Source organism: Hemiscyllium ocellatum, chromosome 10, assembly GCF_020745735.1.
Source record: "Hemiscyllium ocellatum isolate sHemOce1 chromosome 10, sHemOce1.pat.X.cur, whole genome shotgun sequence".
Taxonomy (NCBI): Eukaryota; Metazoa; Chordata; class Chondrichthyes; order Orectolobiformes; family Hemiscylliidae; genus Hemiscyllium; species Hemiscyllium ocellatum.
In genome coordinates this window covers 86,109,217-86,135,879 of record NC_083410.1, presented here as the reverse complement: position 1 = coordinate 86,135,879, position 26,663 = coordinate 86,109,217, and the positions used below count along the sequence as shown (strand labels likewise).

The 26,663-nt window shown below is 39.6% G+C and overlaps 1 protein-coding gene across 9 annotated transcripts in view; it reads left to right on the top strand.

Moving 5' to 3' along the window:
• LOC132819834 (mitogen-activated protein kinase kinase kinase kinase 3) overlaps positions 1 to 26,663 on the top strand; it is a 416,845-nt gene that overhangs the window by 207,821 nt on the left and 182,361 nt on the right. For 8 of the 9 annotated variants that reach the window (XM_060831692.1, XM_060831690.1, XM_060831689.1 and 5 more), the window contains exons 3-6: positions 5,959 to 6,049; positions 12,641 to 12,705; positions 17,807 to 17,862; positions 19,895 to 19,942. In XM_060831692.1, the coding sequence (XP_060687675.1) occupies positions 5,959 to 6,049; positions 12,641 to 12,705; positions 17,807 to 17,862; positions 19,895 to 19,942 (260 nt within the window). Of the gene's footprint in view, positions 1 to 5,958; positions 6,050 to 11,162; positions 11,305 to 12,640; positions 12,706 to 17,806; positions 17,863 to 19,894; positions 19,943 to 26,663 lie in introns of those variants that run through there. The other variant, XM_060831693.1, reaches the window with a different exon arrangement.

Below are 26,663 nucleotides of genomic sequence, written 5' to 3'. Positions count from 1 at the left end.
GTATTTCTGTGAAACTCGTACACTGTCTTGTAACTGGTTCAACGCTAAAGTGACAGAATTTTTAAGTTGAAAGACTCCTCACTGCGCCATCTAAAAATGTAGAGGTTGATTAAGGGATAACTCCTATATGTGTGTGGTGGCACACAGCTCTCATTTTTTCAGTTATCTCCTTGACCCTTAACTTTCATTCAGACAATTAGTTAAGATGAGAGCTGTGGCAATGTGGGTACATTCTGGGTGCATGGAAGAACCTTCTAGTTTAGAAAATAGAAAGTAATGGGTGCTGATTGATGTTGTATTGTGGTGGGAGGAAGTACCGTGCCCAATGGTTTGGGGGTTGGAACCATGTCTGTTTCCTAACTTCTAAGAATGATGCACTGAAACAAATTAGCATGTGATAATGCTGGAGTAAGCATAGGCTGAATCAGTAAGCATAGGCTGAATCAGAAAGCATGTCAGAAGTTGCTAGTTAATTAGGCAAGACAAAAGCAGGTGAAAGTTAATGCACTTGTAGGGAAAAGTGAGTCTTAGTTTTATTGCTCTCTGCGTGTTTGAACAAGGGTGTAATGTTCCTCCCCATATCCAGGGAAGTTTGAGAGGTTGTTGAGGGGGCTTCTGTTCATCAAAATTACTAAATTGGTACCTGGAAAAATTGATACCTGTCTTGAGACTTGGTTTCATTGGCGTTTTGAACAGAGAAGGCTGACTTGAAGTGAATAAGATCCTCAAATGGCCTTGACAATTGCAATGTGCGAAGGATGTTTCCTTTTTATAGGTCAGTCCAGAACAAGGGGTCATGGCTTTAAAATTAGGTTTACCCTTTCAAGATAGAGATAAGATCTTTTTCTAAGGGTTATGGGATTCTTGAACTCTTAGCCTCAGATGGTGGTGGAGGTGAGTCATTGAATACTTATAAGATTTAAGTGGATAGAATATAATTGATCAGGGGATTTTAGGGTTATTTGGAGGCAAATAGGAATGTGGAAGTCGAAGCACAAATGAAATAGTCATGATGTTGAATGGTGGAACAGCCTCGTGGGTCTACTTTTGCTTCTATTTCATGTTTTCTTTAGTCAGCTCTTAATTGAACTACTATTTCATGAAGAATTTGCCTGCTTGGTTTAATTGTCTTGGCAGGTTGGAAAGGTCTATTCTTAGTACTGTTCTTTTGAGGGGTTTAGCCAAATGTTCCATGACATTGCAAAATGCTACGTGAGATTGACTATGATTGTTTCAATGTATAAACCAGACAAGCTGAAAGAGTTAGAGATGTTTGCAGAGACTGCTTCAATGGACCAAAAGCAAAGTGGCAACAGCATTGCATTGTGCAAAGATGTAAACCATCTACTGAACAGAAAATTGTTTGGAATGTTGAATGATCAACTACTTATCCCTGAGGCATGATAAACATTTGGATCAGTCGGCCTGCGCCTGAATACTTTCAATAAGTGAAACAAAGACATAGCAACTGAGTGTCTCAAACACAGTCAGACTTAAGTCTCTTTTCCCTTCCCATGGCTATGCAGATGAAAGTATAAATGCCAGCAATGTTTCACAGTTCTATTGTGTGAAAGCAGCAATAGAAATGAAGCCTTTTCATTCCATTTAAGCAGTGTATAATATTTGAGAGGGAAAATAAAATGAAATTAGTAATGTGATGTATATAAAATGTTTCCTGGGATACTAGAATTCCAAATATGACACAGGGAAATGAAGGGTGAATGTGATGAGGAAATACAGTATAAGGACAATCAGCCTAATAAATAATGTTGGTTTCAAAATGGGTAAAAAAATTGAAGACTTGTCATTTTATTTTTTTTTAATCCCTGATTGATATGTGCAAAGATGCTGTCAAATGGAAACTAATCCATGTTTTGCATTATGAAGAATGCTGCAATGTGTGTCTTAGACTGTCAGTCTTAATTTCTGTTCTGAAGGAATTGAGAACGAATAAGTACTTTCAGGATGCTCTGTTCAAGCATCAAAATATTTTTTTCTAAAAGGTCTTTTGAGTTTTTCTTGAAGGCTGCATTTTGATTTTCAGGGGCTTTTTTTTCATTTTTGTTGACTCATTTATTGGGTGATACAGTGATATAGTAAGGATGCTTTCAGTATTTGTATTAATCTATAGGGTATTTTGGACTCATAAGAGCAGAATTAGCATTCATCAACTTACCCACCATTTCAGTTATCATCACTCCATTAAACATAAAGCCACAACACAAGGAAAACATTCGTTTCTTGGACACCACAGTATTTAAATTAGAACATGACAACCAAACCTAACAAACATAGCAAAAAAAAGTTAATACATTTAAAAACCAAAACCAAAATGTAATTGTTAGAAATTAATTGATTTATCACAGCAGCCAGATCAACTAACATTTGTGGAGAGACAAACAGATTGCTGTTTCATGTGTGAGCTGCTTGTCAGTGTTTTTTGTTTTTGAGTAGCTACTAAAGTATACAAAATCCACTGCACTTTTAGGAATGATATGAAGGCTCTAAAGGGTTTGGGAAAGATTCTGGTGAATGGTTCCAGGGATGAGCGATTCAGTTGGATGGTTTGATTAGAGATGTTGGGACTATTGTCTTTTGAAAAGTGAAGGTTAAGAAGTGATTGAAGGGAAGTATTCAAAATCAGGAAGGATCTGGGCAGGATAGATTTGGGAAAACTGTCACCAGTGGCAGAGGGATCGAGAACTAACAATTGAAGATTTAACCTGGAAATACATCCAGAGAAGTTATTTGGATGGAACTGAAATAAAAAAGGGATGATCACCTTATTGGGATTGTATTATAGACCCCCTAATAGTCAGAGGGAAATTGAGAAACAAACTTGTAAGGAGATCTCAGCTATCTGTAAGAATAATAGGGTGGTTATGGTAGGGGATTTTAACTTTCCAAACATGGACAGGGACTGCCATATTGATAAGGGTGTAGAGGGAGAGGAATTTGTTAAGTGTGTACAAAACAATTTTCTGATTCAGTATGTGGATGTAACTGCAAGAGAAGGTGCAAAACTTGACCTACTCTTGGGAAATAAGGCAGAGCAGGCGACTGAGGTGTCAGTGGGGAAGCACTTTGGGGCCAGCAGCCGTAATTCTCTTATTTTAAATAGTGATGGAAAAGGATAGACCAGATCTAAAAGTTGAAGTTCTAAATCGGAGGAAAGCCAATTTTGATGGTATTAGGCAAGAACTTTCAAAAGCTGATTGGGGGCAGATGTTCGCAAGTAAGGGGACGGCTGGAAAATGGGAAGCCTTCAGAAATGAGATAATGAGAATCCAGAGAAAGTATATTCCTGTCAGGGTGAAAGGAAAGGCTGATAGGTATAGGGAATGCTGGATGACTAAAGAAATTGAGGGTTTGGTTAAGAAAAACAAGGAAGCATATGTAAGGTATAAACAGGAGAGATCAAGTGAATCCTTAGAAGAGTATACTTAAGAGGGAAATCAGGAGAGCAAAAAGGGGACATAGCTTTGGCAAATAGAATTAAGGAGAATCTAAAGAGTTTTTAACAAATACATAAAGGACAAAAGGGTAACTTGGGAGAGAATAGGATCCCTCAAAGCTCAGCAAGGCGGCCTTTGTGTGGAGCCGCAGGAGATGGGGCAGATATTAAACGTGTATTTTGTGGAAAAGGATATGGAAGATACAGAAAGTGGCGAAATAGATGGTGACACCTTGCAAAACATCCATATTACAGAGCAGGAAGTGCTGGATGTCTTGAAATGCATAAAGGTGGATAAATCCCCAGGACCTGATCAGGTTTACCCTAGAACTCTGTAGGAAGCTAGAGAAGTGATTGCTGGGCCTCTTGCTGAGATATTTGTATCATCAATAGTCACAGGTAAGGTGCCAGAAGACTGGAGGTTGGCTAACGTGGTGCCACTGTTTAAGAAGGGTAGTGAGGAAAAGTCAGGAAACTACAGACCAGTGAGTCTGATGTTGGTGTTGGGCAAGTTGTTGGAGAGAATCCTGAGGGACAGGATGTACATGTATTTGGAAAAGCAAGGACTGATTAGAGATAGTCAACATGGCTTTGTGCATGGGAAATTATGTCTCACAGACTTGATTAGTTTTTGAGGAAGTAACAAAGAGGATTGATGAGGGCAGAGCAGTAGATGTGATCTATATGGACTTCAGTATGGTGTTCGACAAGGTTCCCCATGGGACACTGGTTAGTAAGGCTAGATCTCATGGAATACAGCGAGAACTAGCCATTTGGACACAGAAGTGGCTCAAACGTAGAAGACAGAGGGTGCTGGTGGAGCGTTGTTTTTCAGGCTGGAGGCCTGTGACCAGTGAAGTGCCACAAGGATCGGTGCTGGATCCTCTACTTTTGGTCATTTACAAAAATGATTTGGATGTGAGCATAAGAGGTACAGTTAGTAAGTTTGCAGATGACACCAAAATTGGAGGTGTAGTGGACAGTGAATAAGGTTACTTCAGATCTTGTTCAGTTGGGCCAATGGGCTGAGAAGTGGCAGATGGAGTTTAATTCGGATAAATGCGAGGTGCTGCATTTTGGGAAAGCAAATCTGAGCAGGACTTGTACACTTAACAGTAAGGTCTTAGAGAGTGTTGCTGAACAAATAGACCTTGGAGTGCAGGTTCATAGTTCCTTGAAAGTGGAGTCGCAGGTAGGATAGTGAAGGCGGCGTTTGGTATGCTTTCCTTTATTGGTCAGAGTATTGAGTACAGGAGTTTGGAGGTCATGTTGCGGCTGTACAGGACATTGGTTCGGCCACTTTTGGCATATTGTGTGCAGTTCTGGTCTCCTTCCTATCAGAAAGATGTTGTGAAACTTAAAGGGTTCCGAAAAGATTTACAAGGATATTGCCAAGATTGGAGGATTTGAGCTATAGGGAGAGGCAGAACATCCTGGGGCTGTTTTCCCTGGAGCGTCAGAGGCTGAGGGGTGACCTTATAGAGGTTTACAAAATTATGAGGGGCATGGATAGGGTAAATAGGCAAAGTCTTTTCTTTGGGGTCGGGGAGTCCAGAACTGTGGGCGGCACGGTGGTTAGCACTGCTGTCTCACAGCGCCTGAGACCTGGGTTTAATTCCCGACTCAGGCGACTGACTATGTGGAGTTTGTACGTTCTCCCTGTGTCTGCGTGGGTTTCCTCCGGGTGCTCCGGTTTCCTCCCACAGTCCAAAGATGTGTGGGTCAGGTGAATTGGCCATGCTAACTTGCCCTTAGTGTTAGGTAAGGGGTAAATGTAGGGGTATGGGTGGGTTGTGCTTCGGCGGGTCGGTGTGGACTTGTTGGGCCGAAGGGCCTGTTTCCACACTGTAAGTAATCTAATCAAAATTGGAGGGCATAGGTTTAGGGTGAGAGGGGAAAGATATAAAAGAGACCTAAGGGGTAACTTTTGGGGTAACTTTTTCATGCAGAGGGTGGCACGTGTATGGAATGAGTTGCCAGAGGAAATGGGGAGGCTGGTACAATTACAACATTTAAAAGGCATTTGGATGGGTATATGAATAGGAAGGGTTTGGAGGGATATGTGCCGGGTGCTGGCAGGTGGGACTAGATTGGGTTGGGATATCTGGTCGGCATGGACTGAAGAGTCTGTTTCCATGCTGTACATCTCTATGACTCTAAGATAATAGACATAAAAATAATGGTGACACAAGGAAAAAGCTTTTTCACATAGCAGGTGGTTAGGATCGGGAGCACGCCGTGAGAGTGTGATGGAGACAGATTCTAGAGGGATCTGGATAGAATGTGCATGGTGCTGTCAAAGAGTGGCTCCAAATGCATTGCTCCTTCACCGAGCCATCTCAAACATGACAGGTGAAATAGCCACCTTCAATGCTGTAACCATTCTACATTTCTATCTCCTGTCTAGAATGTTTTAACTTCCTGCTGACTCTCCCTGCAGTAAATGTTAATTTGTCCAAGTTGATTTGTCTACCTGTTATTTAAGCAAAATTTTTCCTCTGTAGGTGAAGACTTTGCCATTGTACAGCAGGAGATCATTATGATGAAAGACTGTAAACACTCAAACATAGTTGCATATTTTGGCAGTTACCTCAGGTATGTATAGTAAGTATACTGATGTACTTTGTTTCTTGCAATTCTCTGTGTAATATCTGTCTTTCAGGGGTTATACTGTATTATGCATGTGCTTGTACCTGCATTTACTAAAGTTTTTAACAATTAAGTTGAAATGAAATCTTTACCTTTTTAATGTGTCAGACACATTTTGATGACTCTGGTATGCTGTTGAGCTTAGAGGTACTGTAGTTTTATTGTAGTTGTGCTCTTTCCCTCTTGTGTGCATGTCCAACACAATTTATCTTTTATATAGAATATTTTAATGTAATAAATACCCCAGAGTACCGATCGAAACCAACCTACCTAAACGGAATCAGGGAAATAGATAAACAGAGGATTGGTTAATGAACAGGAAGCAGCAAGTAGACATAAACAAGGCATGTTTCAAGTGGACAAACTGTAACTAGTGGACTGCTGCAAGGATTAGTGCTGGAGCCTGTGCTATTTACAGTCTACGTTAATAACTTTGAAGGGATAGAGTAATGTATGTAAGCTTGCAAATTATACAAAGCTAGATGGAATACACTGCAAACAGATCTAATTGTGTGACAAGTTGATAGATGGAATAAACTGTGTGGAAATGCGCAGTTATTTACTTGGTCATAGAAAGTATTCTGCTTTTCTATTTTTAATTGGTGTAAAATTTCTAAATGTTGATGTCCAAAGAATCTTGGATGCATCCCTGTTAGTATGCAGGTGCAGCAAGCAAATGGGAAGGCTTGCTTCATTGCAAAGGGATTGAAATATAGGAATAAAGAAATCTTAGCACAATTGTACGGTGCTTTAGTGAGACCATACGTTAGTATACAGGTGTAGCAAGCAATTGGGAATGCAAATTGTATGTTAGCCTTCATTGCAAAGGGGTTGGAGTACCGGAATAAAGAAGTCTTAGCAGAATTGTATGGGGCTTTGGTGAGACCATACCTGGAGTACTGTGGTGCAATTTTGTCCTCCATATTTAAGTACAGTGTTGTGAAATTCAAATTCATATGTTCTCTTTTGTAATTTTTAGATTTAAAAAATTTAAATTTAGATGTAGAAATTTGAATAAATATAACTAAGGAAATTATTTGCCCTTAAAGATTGGAATCCCGTTGACTTCAGAGATAACAGGCAGGATCATAATATAGCAGGTCCTTCTTAGCTGGAGATCTGCAACAGAAAATCGATATTTGCAGATAGGGTATTCTGTTGAAATATTTTGTTTTTGAGAGTTGGAGCTAAATTATAAACAAAATTGGCTTAAAAGCATTCAAACCAACTTACTTCTTTGTTCAAAACGGATTTGCAAATGAGAGATAATTACCTTTAAAGATTAATTTGGCAATATCCCTGAGCAGGCTATGTTGTAAGGGAGATGGATGGAATTTAAGGCTATCTGATTTCTCTATGTGTATTTGCATGTGGCAGGAACATATCTAGAAATAGGACAGGCATAAATGTAATCAGTAACAGCTAGTATACTTAAAACAAATATAACTGAGATAACAGCAACAGTTGGTACTTAAGATGTTCTAAGGAATTTCATCGGAACACAAATTGTATGATATTGAGTACATGCGATGCAGTATCAGAAAACCTTGGTTGGAGAGATCGCTTCGAGTGTCTTAAAAGAAGAATACAATAGAGAGGGGTCAGGGGTGTTTTGTAGCTTTCTAGGCCTCTCTAAATGGATGGCGGTGGTGATGATTGTTGTGGCGCTGAAAGAGATTATAGATCCATAGATGGCTTTAAAAATGAGAATGAGAATTTTAAATTGGTTATATTGCTTGAGTCCAGGACCTGTGACCAAAGAGGTGGATTTGTTTCAGAAGAAACAAAGTTTTGGATGACCTGACATTTATAGAGGGTAGAATGTGGGAAACGAGCCAGAAATGTGTATGAATAGTGAAAGTTAGGTAACAAAGATATTGATGAGAATTTCTGCAGCTCTTGATTGATTGTTATGGAACTGGAAGTAGGTAGTTTTCAAGATGGTGTAAACGTGTGTTTAGAAGATCTTGTGAGGCTCAAATATGACACCAAATGTTACGAGGATGGCTTTGTAAACTGAACTAATTGACACTTCCTTGGAATGAGGGATTTTGGTAATTATAATCATCATCCACATCAATATTCTGTTTTTCTTTGCATAGATGCCTTTAACAACCCAGCTTACGTAAGATGATATTTCAATTTTACACAAATTTTGACAAAATTTGCAACTTAAATATGAAGAATTTTGTTTGTTTAAAGTATCCAGTATGATTTCAAGGAAAGTTAGTCATATAGCACAGAAATAGGCCAATCGGCCCAACTTGTTTATGTCAATCAAATATCCTAATCTGACCTAATTCCATTTGCCAGCATTTTACCTTTATTGCTCTAAATCCTTCCTATTTATATACCTGTCCAGAATGCCTCCTAAATGTTGCAATTGCACCTGCCTCTACCACCACCTCTGGCAGCTCCCACCCCCACCAAAAAACAAGTTTAGAACACTCCCCCAACCACAGCAAATCTCCACACGAGGATATTGGTCTCCTTTCAATTCACATGGAACCTGTCCCTCTTCCAAATAATTTCTGCCCCTGAAGACATTCCAATATTCCAAAATTGTGAATCCTTTCCCCCTGCACCAACTTCTCAGTCATTTGTTCATCTGCTGTATCCTCTCATATCTACCGATACTAGCATGTGATACTGGTAGTAGTAAAGATATTACTCCTGAGGACCTACTTTTTAACATGCTGCCTGATTTCCTACATTCTCTCTGCAGACCCTCATCCCTTACCCTACTAATGTTATTTGTACCAACAGGCACAACCGTCTGCTGGTCACTCTCCCCTTTCAGAATATTCTGCATTCTCTATGAGACATTCTTGATCCTGGCATCAAGGAAGCAGTGCACCATTCTGATGCCTCGCTGATGGCACAAAAACATCTGCCCCAGACTCAAAGGTCCCCTTTTACAGTTCATCACTAGTGACAGACCCCTAGTTACAGTACAGCCAATCACAGTTCCAGAAACCTGGCTGTCAGCGCTATACTCTCTCCTGAGAAGCCATCCTTTCCTATAGGATCCAAAAAAGTATGCCTGTTTGAGTTGAGGAAAATCACAGGAGACTCCGACACTACCTGCTACCTCTCCTACCATTCCTGGAGGTCAACCATCAACCTGACTGTATCTTCAGTGTCTCCATTTTCCTGATGGTTCCATCTGCTATCCATCATGCCCACTTGCTCTTTTATCTCCTCATTGCCTCTAAATGCCACTGTAACCAATCCATGTGGTCTGATAGGATTCGCAACAAAGCACACTTCATGTAGACATAGCGTCCAGGGACATTCAAATTCTCCTTGACCTCCCACATCTGATGGGAAGAGAATATCACCCTACCAAAAGCCATTTCTCCCCCTTTAACAATATACAGATCCAGAAATTACCTAAAAACAAACGCAGCACACTTTTCTCAAAAACACTGCTCCAGGATAACCTAATTCCAATCCTTAATATTAAAAGTCAATCAAGAGACCCATCTCAGTGTAAATATTATTTTTTAAAAAACCTTGACCTTACACAACGTTTTTTTTTGTAAATCTATAATAGTATGTCTTAAAGTCAAACACTTAGCTGATCAGGCTGAAAAGCTAAATCACATCCTCTTCTGTAGTTTCAGGCAGTGACTTTTTTTGCAATCACTGATAACTCTGCAGTTGCATGTAAAGCTGGATATTAGACTTCCCATGTCAGCTATGAAAGTTGATGTGAACAGAATCCACTTTTATGTTGTTCATAGATCTGGTAAGGCTTCTAATTATTCAATTAGTTGCCAAATTACATATTGCAATTCGATTGTCTGGAGATTGTAGTTGGTCAGTGCTCACAGTTGCGTTGGAAATGCATTTAAGCTTAAAGGTAATCCTTCAAGGTTTCCAATAAATGTTAAAGATGTTTGATGACTTGTAATTGAATGACTGTCTGTAGTCTAGCTAACTATGTTGATTTGTGTTTTAGATTTTGTATGAAATTCAGGGTATAGAGTTTTAAACATTATGTAGTAGTTTGGTGTTAGAGTTTACATCAGTGTAAAAGTAGGAAATAGTATATTGATGCAGATTTAATTAAAATTCTTAATAGTTCTCATTCCAAGGTAATGTGTACCATTTAATATTCTTGAAGACATCTCTGACCTAAACTTGCATGTAGCCTAAGCAGTCCTGTTACCTAATTTGCTTTACAAAAAAATTAACATTTTGATTTGTGCAATGATCTCAGCTGAAGTTATTACTGGACATGGAATGAGCTGCCAGAGCATGTGGTGGAGGCTGGTACAATTGCAACATTTAAAAGGCATTTGGATGGGTATATGAATAGAAAGGGTTTGGAGGGATATGGGCCGGGTGCTGTCAGGTGGAACTAGATTGGGTTGGAATATCTGGTTGGCATGGACAGGTTGGACCTAAGGGTCTGTTTCCATGACTCTATATCTCTATGACTCTAAGTCAGAACTCCGAGTAACCTGGCTTAATGGATCATATTGTTTTGATTTTAAAAAAGTGATCTCATGCAGAATTAACAATTAACCAGAATTGTCTCAACAAAAGAATGAAGGTAAACTAGAATAAAACAAACTATCTATTATTAATATGAATTCAAAGACTTTCAAACCAATAGTACAAGTTTAATCCTGTTAATCTCAAAACTCTACTTAATAAACTGAACAGGATACCCAAAACACACAACTGATGTAGTATCCAAAACAGCGCTTGTACAATCTTTACATCAAAGTCGCTTGTGATTTCAACTCCTAGGGTGGAATTGCAAATAGCTTCCTCTTGGAACTGTAGTGATTGGAATGAGGTTGGTCAGGTAGACTTCGTAGAATGTGAGTTCCCTGATTGGACCAGGTTAGCATCCTTAATCAGGGAGTCCTGACTGACAGATGTAAACTGGAGGATCAGGGTTCTGTTCACCTAAGGTCCTGGCACTGAGCTGCTGAACTATGCATGTGTAAGTAAAAGGTGACTTGGTGATGGGATTCATGGAGTTATTTCAGGAACAATCATACACCTGAGCTTAAATGTACTCTGTTTTAAATAATCTCTTCAGGGCTTTAGCCTAACACTTCTAGTCTGGAGCTAGCACTAATTCTTCATTCTGAGGTAACCTAGTTCTTCTCGGGAGCCATGTATGTACAGCCATCCTATCCCAAGGATTTCACAGGACAACTCAAAGTAAAGCTGAAACTAAGGTCAGTCTCTCTCTCTCTCTCTCTGTCTCTAAGCTGAGTGTTCCCCTTAAACTGAAAAAAAATTCCATAAGCCTCCAACAAACCATGAGCCTTATTATTTTCCTTCCTTGTTTGCAAAACAATCAAAGATCAACCAAAATAAAGTCCATTACTAGCGAACAAAAACCTATTCATTCTAAAACCCGGCCTCAAAAACTGTTTTGAAAGAAATACTTACAAGTTAATTATTAACTTCAGACACAGAAAGCCAAAAGGTTACCAACTCTAAAGACCAAAATTAATAATAAATGATGTTAAATATATACACAACTTATATCATAGCATGCTGTGAAAATGGTTTGGTAGCGTTTGGCTCATAAGTGTAATTGCAAGTAGAAGTGTAAAAATGCCCTGTTTTATTTATTGTTGGTTAACTTTGTGATGGCAGTTCTGTACCATGCTGTTTAATTCTGCAGGTTAGAAAATTACACTTGTTTCAAATTATTCCATGTGCTGAAAGGAAGATAATGAGTTCCAAGGTGATACTACATCAGCCTAATTTGAGCCTTGCATAGTTTTAGCAAGACTTCTCTATTTTATGCTCCATTCTTTTTGCAATAACGGCCAGCACTCTCCCAAAAAAAAATGCAGGACCATGCTATCCAGTGTTTCCAGATCTCCGTGGCTCCTAGTGATCTGAAAATCACCTTGATTTTAGATCTCTAAATTCCTCCACCAATCCAAACCCCTGGATCCTGTGACTTCCTTTGTATCAAAGATGCTGACTCCACTGAATAGAACTCCCTAATAGTTTCATGGCAGATTCTAATGTTACTACAACAAAATAATTTCTTCCTCAGTTCATCCAAATCTCACTGATACCTGGACCTTTATTTCCACAATACTTGAATCTATGAAACTCCTTTCTGTCCTGTCAGATCTTGAAGGCCACTTCAAAACTATACTAGATATTCCCTCATCAACCTGTTGAGGGATGTTATTACACAGCTCGGGATTTGAACCCAGGACTCCTGTCTCTCAGGCAGCAGTATTACCACTGCACCACAAGATCTCTCCAAAATTATAAAACAAAGAACTGTGAAGGCTGGAAACATAAAACAAAAACAAAGTGTTGGAGAAACTCAGTAGGTCTGGTAGTATCTGTAGAGAGAGCAGCAGAGTTTACTTTTTGAGCCCAGTGATCCTTTGTCAGAATTATGCCATATCCTGAGACTGTATACCAGATCTGGCCCTTAATGTTAATAAGTTAATGTCTCCTGTTCTCACCACTTGGAGCAGTACCATAGAGGTCTGGTTGTTAAGAATCATTAAAATGCAGATTTCTTTTTAAATCTAGACGTGACAAGCTATGGATTTGTATGGAGTTTTGTGGAGGCGGATCATTACAAGATATATATCATGGTGAGCATAGAATTCTTTTTTTAAAATGATAGAAATATATGAAAATTTCATATACCTTTTTAAGTATTATAACAGAAGTTTTGTAGTTTCACTCATTATATTCAGTATTATGTAAGCAGTCTTAATGTTAAAGTAATATTTCTGTTTTCTTTAACACATGTGACATACTTAGATTGACACATTTAAATCCTGAATTGAAATCTCTCCTATCCTGACCCCTATTTACTGACTTTGCACTGAGCTTTTCAAATATTGCTCATTGTCTGATACCAGTTGCACTGTTCCATATTTTTAATCATTCTGCACTACAGCATATACTGTGGTTTATCTTTTTCTTGGTTTTGTTCATTCACCTGAATGCTAATTGCTCATGCAACCAACTTTATTGTAAAGCTGCATTGTGTTTTCAACAAATTAATGAGAAACTTTTGTCAGCCGTGCCACAACTATGGTCCTCGTTGAAACCTTTGTTGTGTCAAGCCAGTTTGAAAACCTGTAGAGTTTTTTTTTAAAAGATATTTTTATTAGAAATTTAATATTTTGACAGATTTACAAAAATAAGCAGAACTTTCAAGCACAAACATTAATATAAAAATAGATCTTAAATATATAATCATCAAAATTCAAAGGAATGATACTAAAGAAGAAAGAAAAACAATGAAACTCAGTTAACTACTAATCTAATCCACAATTATCCAGAGTGTATAGTTGAGTCACTTACATCCTTCAAACAAGAGAAAATGTTCTCTAATACACTCATAACAGTATAGTAAAAAGGAAACTATTTCCAAACAATAAGAACAAAAAAAAATAAAACATGTTTGAATGGAGATCCTCCCCCTTGTTCTCAGGGGGCCTTACTTCCTTTCTAAAGGTCCACCATATCCTCTCCCAAACAGTGTCCCACCCTTGACCCGGGCGCTCCTTAATAGGATTTAGATATAATACCGAGCTAGAGTTAACAGTGAGCGCCCCACCCCCACCCCTCCCCACCCATACCTGAGTATATCTGATAGCATCAATGCCACGTACAAACACACATAACTATAAAATTACAACTCCAACAAATTACAGTTAAGTATAATAACATAAAATAGCAAGGGAAGACAACCCTGCTCCCAGAAGCAAAAGTAAAGTAGAGTAAAGTATCCACTTCTCCCCACGGAGTGTGGAAGAGGCAAGCCAACATTAATTGTCTCTTACGATTTATTTAAACGAGTCTAAAAGTTCCTTAGCCTCTTCTGGTGATCTAAAATTATACTCGGATCCTTCGTGGTTAAAGCATAACGTCGCTGGGTAGCGTAAGGTGTATTGAATATTTAAGTTCCTTAGACATTTTTTCACCTCATCAAACGCCTTCCTCCTTCGTGCCAAAGCCGGGGAGAAGTCCTGAAATAACATAATCTTGGATCCTTCATGAATCATAGCTTTAGGATCCTTTCCAAGATTTCTGGAGGCATCCAGGAGTATCTGCCTCTCCCTATAACTCTGCAGCCGGAACAGGACCGGGCGTGGGCGCTGGTTTGGGCCAGATCCGCGTACTGCGACCCGGTAGGCCCACTCCACCCTTACCTGGTCAGTTTCAGCCCCCAGGTTTAAAAGCTGGGGCAGCCATCGCTCCAGAAATGCTGCTAACTGTCCTTTCCCTTCTTGTTCAGGGAGGCTCAGAAGACGGATATTCTTTCTCCGATTTCTATTATCCAGGTCATCCATGTAAATTTCAAAGGCCCGGACTCTCTGCTCCAGAGCTTGCACCTGTTCTGCAGCTGTTTGTGCTGCAGCCTCGGAGGTCGTGGCCTTTAGCTCCGCCCCCTCCACTCGGCCCTGTAATTCCTCGATAGCCTGGCTGTGCTTTTGTAGCTTTTCTTCGAATGAGTTCCATCTCTGTCTGGATTCTGCGATGAAATTGACGAGTGTCGTTTCCAGCCTGGCAATCATCTCTTCAAGGCCTGTTTTTACATCAGCTGCAGCAGGAGGAGAGGAGGGTGGGGGAGGGGTCTTTGTTTTCTGAGAGCTGCGGGATCCCTTTGGTTTACTCATTATCCACTTAATATTAAACTGCTTAAATATAATAGTAAGCAGCTAATTAAGGTTAGAAGATTTTTTTGGGTGGTTTGGTAAGTGTGGTGGGGGTGAGTAACTCACTTTACCCAGGTTTTGGGAAGAGCACTGTAAACTCAGACTTGCTGAGTCGCCGCCATCTTGGATCTCTCCGAAAACCTGTAGAGTTAATGATTTTACACTGCTATATGAAGGTTCAGCAGCACTGTGCAGCAGAGAATTTAAGAAAAATACATCATAGAAGCAAGACATCTGGTGGATCATGCTTGTGCAAGTTCCATGTCCACATAGTCTTCACTCCTCTGCTCTTTCCCTGCTACTCTGAAAATGTTTACCTTGGAAATATGTATCCAGTTCTCTTTCGAATATTGCCATTGACTTTGTTTCCACAAGCCCTTTAGGCTGTGCATTCCATACTGTACCTACTTTTTAAAAATAAGTATAATTTCTTCATGGACATTCCGCTTTTATAAATCACCTGTTGGAGTGAAATTCCCACTTGTGGCAGAGTACTCTGTTTGACGTGAGGCTGTCAAGCAAATGATGGAAATTGCATCTGGTGAAACAAATAACTCGTATTTGCAGCCAGTTCCAGTTTCATTGACAGGCCAAAGAACAGGTGGTATCCCTGTGTTTTCTAGTGAGTGATACGTGCTTCAGAACGACAACAATAATGTGCTTTTAATATCATAAAGCAGACAATAAAAACATTTTAGGGTGCCTCACAGAAGAATTGACAACAGCCAAAAAAGAAGGTGAGGTAGCTAAAGCTTGGTCAAAAAGGAGTACCTTTAAAGGAGGAAAGCAAAATAGGCAGTGTAAGGAGGATACTCCAATGCTTTGAGCCTAGGCAACTGAAAGTTTAGCTACTTGTGGAGGAGCGTTTAAAGTCAACATGCTTAAGTGGCCAGAATTACACCAGATATCTTAGAGGGTGATAACAACTGGATAAGATTAAGGAGATCATGAGTGACATAGTGGAGGAATTTGAAAACAATCTTGGGATTGTTAAAATCAAGACATTGATTGATCAAGACTAATGTAGTTCAGAGCACAGGTGGGCATGAAACCGATGTTTGGTGCAAGGCACAGGTAGCAGAATTTTGGGAGTATGAAGTTTATGGATAATAGGAATGGTGAAACCAGCCAGCTTGTTGGAATGGTCAAGTCTAAAGTTAAGAAAAATGTGTATTAGGATTCAGCAGCTGATGAGTTGAGACATGAGAGAAGTTGAGCAGTGTTGAGCTAGAAATGGAAGTTCTTTATGATGGCTCGAGTGGGATTTGAGGCTTATATCTGGATAAAATGTGACACCAAGATTACAAATGGCTTAATTTCTTGTATGTCAGGATGAGGGATGCTGAGAGTAGCTGAGGAAGAGAGGATTGGAATGTGAATGGTAAAGAATGGCTTCAGTCTTCCTGATATTTAATTGGAGACATTATCTGTCTTCTGGTACTGTGTTGCATAAGCAATCTGGTAACAGTGGAGGAATCGGGAGAACTGGTGGTGAGGTGAGGCTGGGTGTTGTTACTATAAATATTAATACTAACTCTGTGCTTTGAGATGTTGGAGAGGAGGAAGAGACTGTAAAAAAAATATCAAAAGTGATCTTAGTTGGTCATCATTAGATAAGTGGAACCATGTGAAACATTCTCATCATGCTAGATGACAGAGGTTTTGAAAGAGGATGATGTGGTCATGTGAGGTGGCAGGTAATCAGGGTATTGGATATGAAAAGAAATTCACAATAAGCAGCAACAGGCGAGATAAGACGAGATCACTGACATTTAGTCGATTTTGGTGGATGCATGGCTCTATGAGAAAGACAGAAGGGAATAATAAAATAAATTTCAGGGCTAAAAGAAAATGAAAAGTTGAGAGACTGGATCCTACACTGGGATAAAGCTAAGTTTCTTCCGTGACAATCATGATTATAGTGTAATGACTATAAGTTACCATTGGCATCAAGGTTAAAGCAAGAGCTTTTTCTGGACGAGAGAGATTCAGTGTACAAGATTGAAGAAATATCTTATTACTTGAAGGGAAAACTTTGCAATTCGCATGGTGGATTTAGCAGCAGCATTTCTGGTAACTCTGGGCAAATTTTCTACCAAGGCATCATATCTGAAGTGTGAAGTGGATGGCATTTATTACACTATCAATTGGAAATCACAGCCCTGCTATAATACTAGTAAATAATATCCTCTTCAACAATAAAAGTTAGAAGGAAGAACTAAATGTGAAGGACTTTGTACTTTTTGCATGAAATGGCGGTATTGTGCTGCTTATGCCTTTTTCCTTTCCTGGGAGTGTTTTTTAATGTCCTGCTTCATGATGATTATGAGAAATCTGGGTTGCTCTGAGTTCTCCCAGTGACAGTTGCAAATCCCCTTCGAGTAAGATAAGAAATAAAACAAAGCACACAAAGTCAAGACCAGGAACCATGGCCATGACCATAGTAATGGCTTCAAGTACACTCACTACCTGCAACTCACCTTTGGCCTTGCCTGTTTCACTTGGTTTCTCTTTGCTGATTATGTTTTGTCTTTTTTTGTTTTTGATTGCATTGCCAAATGGCCAAAATTTCCTTCTCTTAATTCTAGTTCACTTTTCTCGCCCAGATCAGAGTGGATGTACTGCTCCTGGAATGGCCCAAATAAACAGGTGTCGTGCCATTTCCTTGCCCACACTCAGAAAAAGGGGGGGGGGAAGTGACTGGGTGGTAGGGGTTATACTGATATGCAATGATGACTCACAACTCTGATATTGATGCGCAGCTTGACAAAGATGTGCACAATGACTTTTAAATAAAAATGGTGACACCAGTTGGAGAAATGGACCTCAAACAATAAACAATGTTAAAACAAAGTGACAAGTTGCGAAGCTTAAACCATGGACTTGCATCATCATATGCTTGTGCTCTGTTTATAATTTTTTTACAGAAGTTATGATTTAGTGCAGTTAGTGGAAATATCCTAAATTGTTGATTTATTTTAGAGTTATACTTTAATTTCATTTTCTCTTAACTTTCTAACAGTGACAGGACCCTTATCGGAACTACAGATTGCTTATGTGTGTAGGGAAACGCTACAGGTAAGCAATTACAGTCTTTCAGTAAATATCTTTTGCAAGCTAACAATCCATTCTAATTTTGCTGTGAATATTGAGGAATTTTAATATGGGCATTAAACAGTAGATTATGGCATTTCTTTTCATCTTTGGGACCTGGGTTTGGGCCTGGTGTAGACTGATGAGTTGGAAGAAAGAAAAAAAGTGACTTGTATTTTTCTAGTGCTTTTCCCCAAAGCTCTTTACATCTATACTTTAGATATATAAACACTTCTGTAATGTATGAAAGTAACTTTGTTTAGGAAAATCAACAGTTGTTCAATTTTGATGAATGCCACAAAAGCAGTCTAGGTTGACTTTCTTATCAAAGCTGTAGGAATGGCTAGTGCAGAAAATTCATAAAAAATACATTTGGGTTTTTTTTTTGAAGTTATGTTCAAAACACTTGTCTGGTTCCAAAAATACTCTGACTTTTTCCTGGGCATAGTTGAGGAAAACTCAAAGGTCTGATTCCTGGTCTATGCTCTGTTAACTGACATGATTTGGGTGAAGATGATTGCTGCATTAATTTCATTTAGGTAAAGACAATTAGACCATGTTTGTTATTTTTGGATGTTTAGCAACAGCTAGTGGATTCATCTGGATGGTTGTCAAGGATGTAGTTGGCCATAACTCTGATCCTTCCGATCACCCTATAGATTGCCAATCCTAGCAGTTAGGGCGGCGTGGTGGCTCAGTGGTTAGCACGGCTGCCTCACAGCACCAGGCACTCACGTTCGACTTCAGCATTTGGCGACTGTATGTGTGGAGTTTGCACAGTCTCCCCCTATCTGCGCGGGTTTCCTCCGGGTACTCTAGTTTCTTCCCACAATCCAAAGATGTGCAGGTTAGATGAATTGCACGTAGTGCTCAGAGATGTGTAGTTTAGGTGCATTAGTCATGGGTAAATGTAGAGTAATAGGGTCAGGGAATAGATTTGGGTGGGGTTCGTCTTCACAGGGTTGGTGTGGACTTGTTGGGCCAAATAGCCTGTTTCCACACTGTAGGGATTTTATGAAATGGCATTTAAGCTTGCAGGTAATGCTTTACATCAATACCCCAGTTAATTCGAAGTAGAATGTAGGAGCCGGTAAAGTCATTTGAGGCTGCTCTCCCATTTAGTTAGATATTGGCTGTTTTGTAGCAATGCCATTTTATCTGTCTTGGTTCTGTAATGCTAATTTCTTTGCATGCATAAATCTATCAATCAATGTTTTGGATTTTCAATTTCTTTATTTTTGGGCCAGGGAAGATGTTACTGGCAAAACCTGTCATTGTTGTCTATTTCTAATTTCCCTTGAGTTATATGGCTGCTCATCTGTTTAAGAAAGTAGCTCAGAGCCAGTCACACTGGATCCACATGAAGGCCAGACCAGACAAAGACAGCAGCTTTTGAATGGCAATTGATGGTAGTTTCATGCCTACCTGTCATGGAGATTAGCTTTTAATTCCAGACTTGTGTTAGTTAAATGAATTTAAAGTAGCTGATTATTGTGGGATTTGAATGTATGCTCAGAACCTTAGTGCCTTGTAGTGCAGCATTAAGGTCCCGATCTCTGAGCTAGGAGGCCTGTGTTCAAGTGCCACCTGCTCTAAAGATATGTCAAATATCTCTGAACCCAAGTTGATTAAAAGATATCCAAGAATATTAACCTGTGCCACTAATTTATCTAGTGATATTGTCACTCTGTCTCCAATCAATCTAGCCTTAGCTTTTTAGATTCTTGTGTTCTAGATTTCTGCTCCCAGTTTATTTGCAGCAATGTTTTAATATCATCTTAAAGCTGCTCAGCTCTAATTTGTAAAGTTGTGCCATCTTGTGACTTCTTTCTTAAAATGTGATTAGTGTTTCCTGGAACCTGAGATAAAGCATAAATATTTCAGTTAACATTTGCATTTGGAAATTGGCATTTGACTATTTGTCTGTCTGTGTAATTTTTAATATCTGTTTGATTAGCTGAAATCAGTGGTTTTATACATTAATGCAATGTATACTCTTTTTTTTCCTTTGCCATAGGGCTTATATTATCTTCACAACAAAGGAAAGATGCACAGAGACATAAAGGTAATAAAGTTGAACTGCTGGTAACTTTTTTCACTTGTCTATTGGCCATCTGTTGAACACTTTTATAGCGAATCTTATAAAACCAAGCAATGAATGAAAAGATTTTAAGAGTGACATCAGTTTGATGTCTTTAGTGTCAGAATATTGCTTGTGATTCTGTGTGCTTCTGAGGTATGAAGGTGACCCTAACTATCAGCTATCTTTGCCCTACTGCTCTATTTTGCCAAATTAAAATCAGCATTACTGGACTTGAACATTTGTTCATGATATGAGGATATTTATACTTTCAGAGGTTTACTTTTCTCTCACTGTCTTCTGAAAGCTTCATGTATGCAGTCAGTACTTCCACTTTCAGTTCTAACTGAGAGTTTACTGAATGCCTGCAATAGGAAACAAGTCATACAGTAGAATAAGCCCCAAAAGGTTTGCCTGCAGTATTGGATAAATTAATTCAGCCTCATACCAGCATAACTGGCACTTTTTGGTTCTTGTAAGCTATGTTTTGACTATCTGAACAGTTTTTCTACTCTGAGTGGTAGGCTGGCTATGGTAGCAGGTTATGATTAGCTGTTCAGTCAGGCAAAAGCTACAAAGTGATGTTTAATAATTTCAGTACCAGGGCTACCATTCATAATTTGTATAAATTATTTGGTCTCAGAAAAGCTGAAGTGCAACTTCAACTTTGTAGACAACACTATTTTGAAGAAGATAGTACTGAGGAATATGGGTCAATTTTTAAAATTCTCAAATTGTCGTAAGGACTACTTTTTCATTCTTATTAACCTCATTTATTAGGTGATGCAGTCTTGTGGTAAAAATACCTTCTGTATTTCTGTGAACATATGGACTCTCAGAAACAAAATTAGAAGCATTCATCAATATCCTCAATAATAAACTCTCCATTAAATGTAAAGCCATAACACACAAGAAAAGCATTAATTTCCTTGAAACTGCATTATTATCTTGCCTATTCAAATAGGCATAAGTTAGTATGAGAAAATTACTTCGAAATAACTGATGTTTGTACACCTGAAAATCCATCATCCTAAACAGTCATTCCGCAGACTGGTGAGGTCAAACATTTAGATTAGATTAGATTACTTACAGTGTGAAAACAGGCCCTTCGGCCCAACAAGTCCACACAGACCCGCTGAAGCGCAACCCACCCATTGCCCTACATTTACCCCTTTACCTAACACTGTGGGCAATTTAGCATGGTCAATTCACCTGACCTGCACATTTTTGGATTGTGGGAAGAAACCGGAGCACCCGGAGGAAACCCACGCAGACACGGGGAGAACATGCAAACTCCACACAGTCAGTCGCCTGAGGCGGGAATTGAACCCAGGTCTCTGGTGCTGTGAGGCAGCAGTGCTAACCACTGTGCCACCGTGTCGCATAAGCTCAAAGCACACAGAACGTTTAACCAGGTAGTTAGTTCCCTTTTCACTGCATGTCAGGTTTAAATGTAGCAATCAATATACTGATTGCAATAGAATCCATTATATTTTCCTGTATTTTATGCATTGTTAAAGTAGACAGTCCATATTTATTTGCAAGGCATTCCCTCAATGATTTAAAGTTTCCTTAGATCCTAGTTAGCTGAAAATCAATTTGTTGACAGGTTTAAAGCTGTCCTCTCTCTCGTAGCCTCCATCTTTTCCAAGATACGTCTTATAGATTCACCCTACTCCCTTAAACCAAACTTTCAGATCCCTCTCCTATCGCACCCCTCTTATATCCTCTTTCACCCTTCACCATCCATCTTGCTGGGACTCCCATCTCCCCATGCAATGGTTCGCTGGCTCTTCTCTCCCTTTCTCTGACTCTTGGGTGCATGCTTACTCCTCCTTCATTCTTGGGTGTGTGTTATGCGCACTACTCCCTTGCTGTAGCTTGTTTGCCTGACTACTCCTTCGCTGGCGTCTGCCCTCCTTGTGTGTGTCTGCCCACCCTTGCTAGAACATAGAAAGGTACAGCATTGAACAGGCCCTTTGGCCCAAGATGTTGTGCCGAGGTTTAATCCTAATGTAAAATATAACAACTTAACCTCCGTACCCCTCAACTCTCTGCTATCCATATGCCTGTCCAGCAGTAGCTTAAATGTCCCTAATGACTCTGCTTCCACCACCACCACTGGCAACGCATTCCATGCATTCACAACTCTCTCCGTAAAGAACCTACCTCTGACGTATCCTCTATACCTTTCCCCTAATATCTTAAAACTATGATCCCTCGTACCCGTCAATCCTGCCATGGGGAAGAGTCTCTGGCTATTGACTATCTATTCCTCTCAGTATCTTGTATCCCTCAATCAGGTCTTCTCTCTGGAGAAGACAAGCCCTTCAGTCCAGGCAGCATCCTGGTAAACCTTCTTTGCACCTTCTCCAAAGTCTCTGTATCTTTTGTATAGTAGGGCAACCAGAACTGGATACACTATTCCAAGTGTGATCTCACCAGGGACTTGCAGAGCTGTAGCAAAACCTCGCGGCTCTTAAATGCGATCCCTCTGTTAATGAAAGCCAAAACACCACATGCTTTCTTAACAGCCGTATCCACTTGGGTGGCAACTTTGAGGGATCTATGTATCTGCACACCCAGATCCCTCTTGTATCTGCACACCCAGATCCCTCTGTTCCTTCACACTAACCAGAATCCTGTCTTTAATCCTATATTCAGCATTCGAGTTTGACCTTCCAAATGCATCACTTCGCACTTATCCAAGTTGAATTCCATCTGCCATTTCTCAGCCCATCTCTGCATCCTGTCTATGTCACACACCTGCATGCCTGCCCTGCACCCTCACTTACACTGCGTTCACGCATGGATGTATTTTCAGGAAGCATAGAAGAGAACTAGCCTGTAACTGGAAGAGTGGTTTCTCACTGCTACTTTCCATTCTATTGACAGGGCTGGGTTTTCTTTGATCATCCCTGTGAGCCCTCCCCATGTATTTTGAGCATTGCTGAGGAAGTTACTTTGTTACTGCAATCAAATACAGGACAGCATTATTAACCTTGCACGACATGTGTGTAGTTGTCTGCTGAATTTCAACTTGGGCAAATGATATTTACACTTTGCTAGATAGGAAGAATAAGAAAGCTGCATGCTGCTTGCATAATCAATTAGGGAGATGGACCAAAGGAATCATGGAATACAGAACATAAATCATTAATTTGGAGATGATGATGTTGGACTGGGGTGTACAAAGTTACAAATCACACAATACCAGCTTATAGTCCAACAGGTTTATTTGGAAGCACTAGCTTTCAGAGCGCCGCTCCTTCATCAGGTGGTTGTGGAGTGCACAATTGTAAGACACAGAATTATAGCAAAAGTTTACAGTGTGATATAACTGAAATTATCCATTGAAAAATACCTTGATTGTTTGTTAAGTCTCTCATCTATTAGAATGACCATGATAGTTTCAACATCTCAACATCTTCTCTGCACTGACACCAAGTATTACAGTTAACCTGAGAATGTAACTTTTTTAAAAAAGGTTTTGTGATTCACATATAAAAGAAGTGAAACTATCATGGTCATCTCCTCTAGAAAAGAAGAGACTGCTGCAGCAAGACAGAATTGAGGTATTTAAAATGATGAAGAGATTTGTTGTCTGAATGTAGTAAAGCTGTTTCCACACAGGATCTTCATTGCTAGGAACCATAAATATGAGAGAGTCACTAGTAAATCCAGTAAATTCAGGACAGAAGCCTTTTATAAAGATTGCTGAGAATGTTGAACCTATTGTCATAAGTAATGGTCGAAGTGGTGAGCATAGATCAATTAAAGGTGTAATCTTTGTAAGCAAATAAGGGAGAAAGATACCAGAGGATATGCTGATAACACGTTGAGTTAGGTCCTAATAATCCCAATATTTTTTGAATGTGTTTCAGGCTTTTATCAAATCAGTTGATGGTTTGCAAGCAATTTCCTATCTTGCAGCACTTAGTCTTTGTTTCTGGTTGGGCAACTCTATTCTGTAGTTTCAACAAACAGTAATTGCCCACTGTAATTGCATAAATTAGCCTTTTAAATTCCTGAATCTTACTGAGCACGGTTGAGAATAGACATCAGATACACATTTGCATACACTTCTAGAATTGTTTAGAATTTAAAATGCAACAGATTCTGCAGGAATTTGTAACGAATTAGTAAGGTGCGACATTTCAGTTTGGCCTGAGAAAGTGGCCCAAGAGACAGAGAAAGAGGAACTGTAATTTGTGACCAGGTGAAAGACAGTTGCTCTATTCTTTGATTGCAATAAAATGAGCTTCTGTAGTACTGGACAACAATCTAATAATAAAGAGGTAGTAGAGGGGTCAGGAGAGGGAGAGAATGCTGATGTTGGGTTTGGACCCTAATATGTTTTAGGTAATACTGATGAGAAACAGTTGTATATTATAAATAGGTGGGCGCTAAGAATAGCTGTTTGATATATTCTATGTTTCCGGTGACAGATTTGTCAGAATTTGTTTTGAGGAGGTAATAAATAGGATAGATAAAGGGGGATGCAGTAGATGTCATATGTTTGGATTTTCAGAAGGCATTGATAAGGTGCCACAGATTAGGCTACTTAATAAAGTAAGAGCCAAGGATGTAGGAGAAATATATTAGCGTGGATAGCGGGTTGGCTAACTAATAAAAAGCACAGAACTGGGAAAGGGGGGCATTTTCAGGATGACAATCTGTAACTAGTGGAGTGCACAGGGATCAGTGCTGGGGCCACCATTATTTACAATATATTTGTGACTTGTGTGTGAGGCACGTGAATGTGTTATAGCCAGATTTGCTGATGAAACAAAAATAAGTAGTAAGGCAAGTAATGAAGATGACACAGTGGAGTATAAACAGGTTAAACGAGTTGGTTAAAACTTCGCAGATGGAATATAATATGGGGAAATGATGAGATCATTTTGGCAGGCAGAGTAGAGGAGTTAAATGGTATTGAAGAAAGATTTAAGAAATCTGCAGAACAAAGGATTGTGGAGTCCTCATGCATGAATCACCAAAAGTTATCCATCCAAGTTGAGCAGGTAATAAGGAACGTAACTTGAATATTGGCCTTTATTTCAAGGGGAATGGAGTATAAAAGTAGGAGGGTTTTGCTAACCTGGCACGAGTCAGACTATGGCTGGAATTCCATGAATTTGAGTTCCTTATCTAAGTAAAAAGAGAGTGACACTGGAGGTAGTCCAGAGATGGTTCACTAGGCAAATACCAGGTTTGGCGGGACTAACCTAAGGAAAGGTTGAGTAGGATGGGCCTGTACTTGTTGAAATATAGAAGAAGGAGAGGTAACCTTATTAAAACATACAACATTCATACGCTACTTGACAGAGTAAAAGCAGAAAGATTGGTTCTTGTTTGTGGGAGGGCATGATCTCAGAACAAGGGGTTGAATATTTAAGACAAGGATGTGGAGACATTTCTTCCGAGGGTGGTGACTCTGTGGAATTCTCTACCACAGAGGATTGTTGAGGCTGGGTCCTTAAGTATTCAGAGCTGAAAATGTGTTGCTGGAAAAGCGCAGCAGGTCAGGCAGCATCCAAGGAACAGGAGATTCCTGAAGAAGGGCTTATGCCCGAAACGTCGAATCTCCTGTTCCTTGGATGCTGCCTGACTTGCTGCGCTTTTCCAGCAACACATTTTCAGCTCTGATCTCCAGCATCTGCAGTCCTCACTTTCTCTTCCTTAAGTATTCAGGGCTGCAATAGATTCTTGTCACCAGGAAGTGAATTGAGGGTTATGGGGCAAAGGCAGGAAAATGGAATTGAGGGTTAGCAATAATCTCATTTAAATGGTAGAAAAGGCTCTAAGCTGAATGGCCTACTGCTGTCCCTCTGTCTTATAAGCGATTGCAGGAGATTCTCTGGCTAGTAATATAGAACTTTAATATGGCTATTCCTTGTACCCAATTGTGGGAAAAGCTGCTGAAAAATCAAGCAGGATGAGAAGGGATAGTGCACCAGGTGACTTTATATGGAGATGCTTGAATGCTTTAGCAGGGATGAAACAAACATGGTGATATGGTCAGCATTCTCTGTAATTCTTTTTAGTTACTGTCCTGACTCCTGAGGGCCATGTTTGACATTGGCTTCTAGAAAGATGTGGAAAAATATAGTGATCGTTTTGGGTGGTGACAACTCTTCGAATGTCTTTGGCGAGGTTTGAAATGAGGGCTTTTTTGATTCTTTCATGGAAAGTTGTGGGCCTTGCTGGCAGAGCCTGATGCCAGTCTTTAATTACTCTTTAACTGAGAACTGCATTCAAAAATACCTGGTCAAAGCAAACTGTCAACCACCCTTTTGATCTGATTACATGACCATGGATTTGTTTTCCTACAGGACATTACTGAACAAAATGGGTTTTTGCAACAATTAATTGGGTTTTATGAATTGCATTTTAGTTCCATCTTCTGCTGTTGTCAAACATGAAATCACAGCAAATGAAAATTAGCTGAGCCTCCTGATTACTAATCCAGTGATGTCAACATCAAATCCTTCCAAATATAGAAAGGTCAGGATTTATTGTTGGAGGAAGGTGTGATAGCAAATTTGGTAGGGGAGGAGGAACAATGCCAATGAGAGGGAACAGTTAACAAAATGGAGTCGAGGAAGACGAGTAGAACGGTGAGCATCTTAGTGGTGGTAATGTCAAGAGAAAGTGGGTCTTGGAAACAATGAGCCTGGAGGGGAAACAGGTTCTGAGAGGAAAG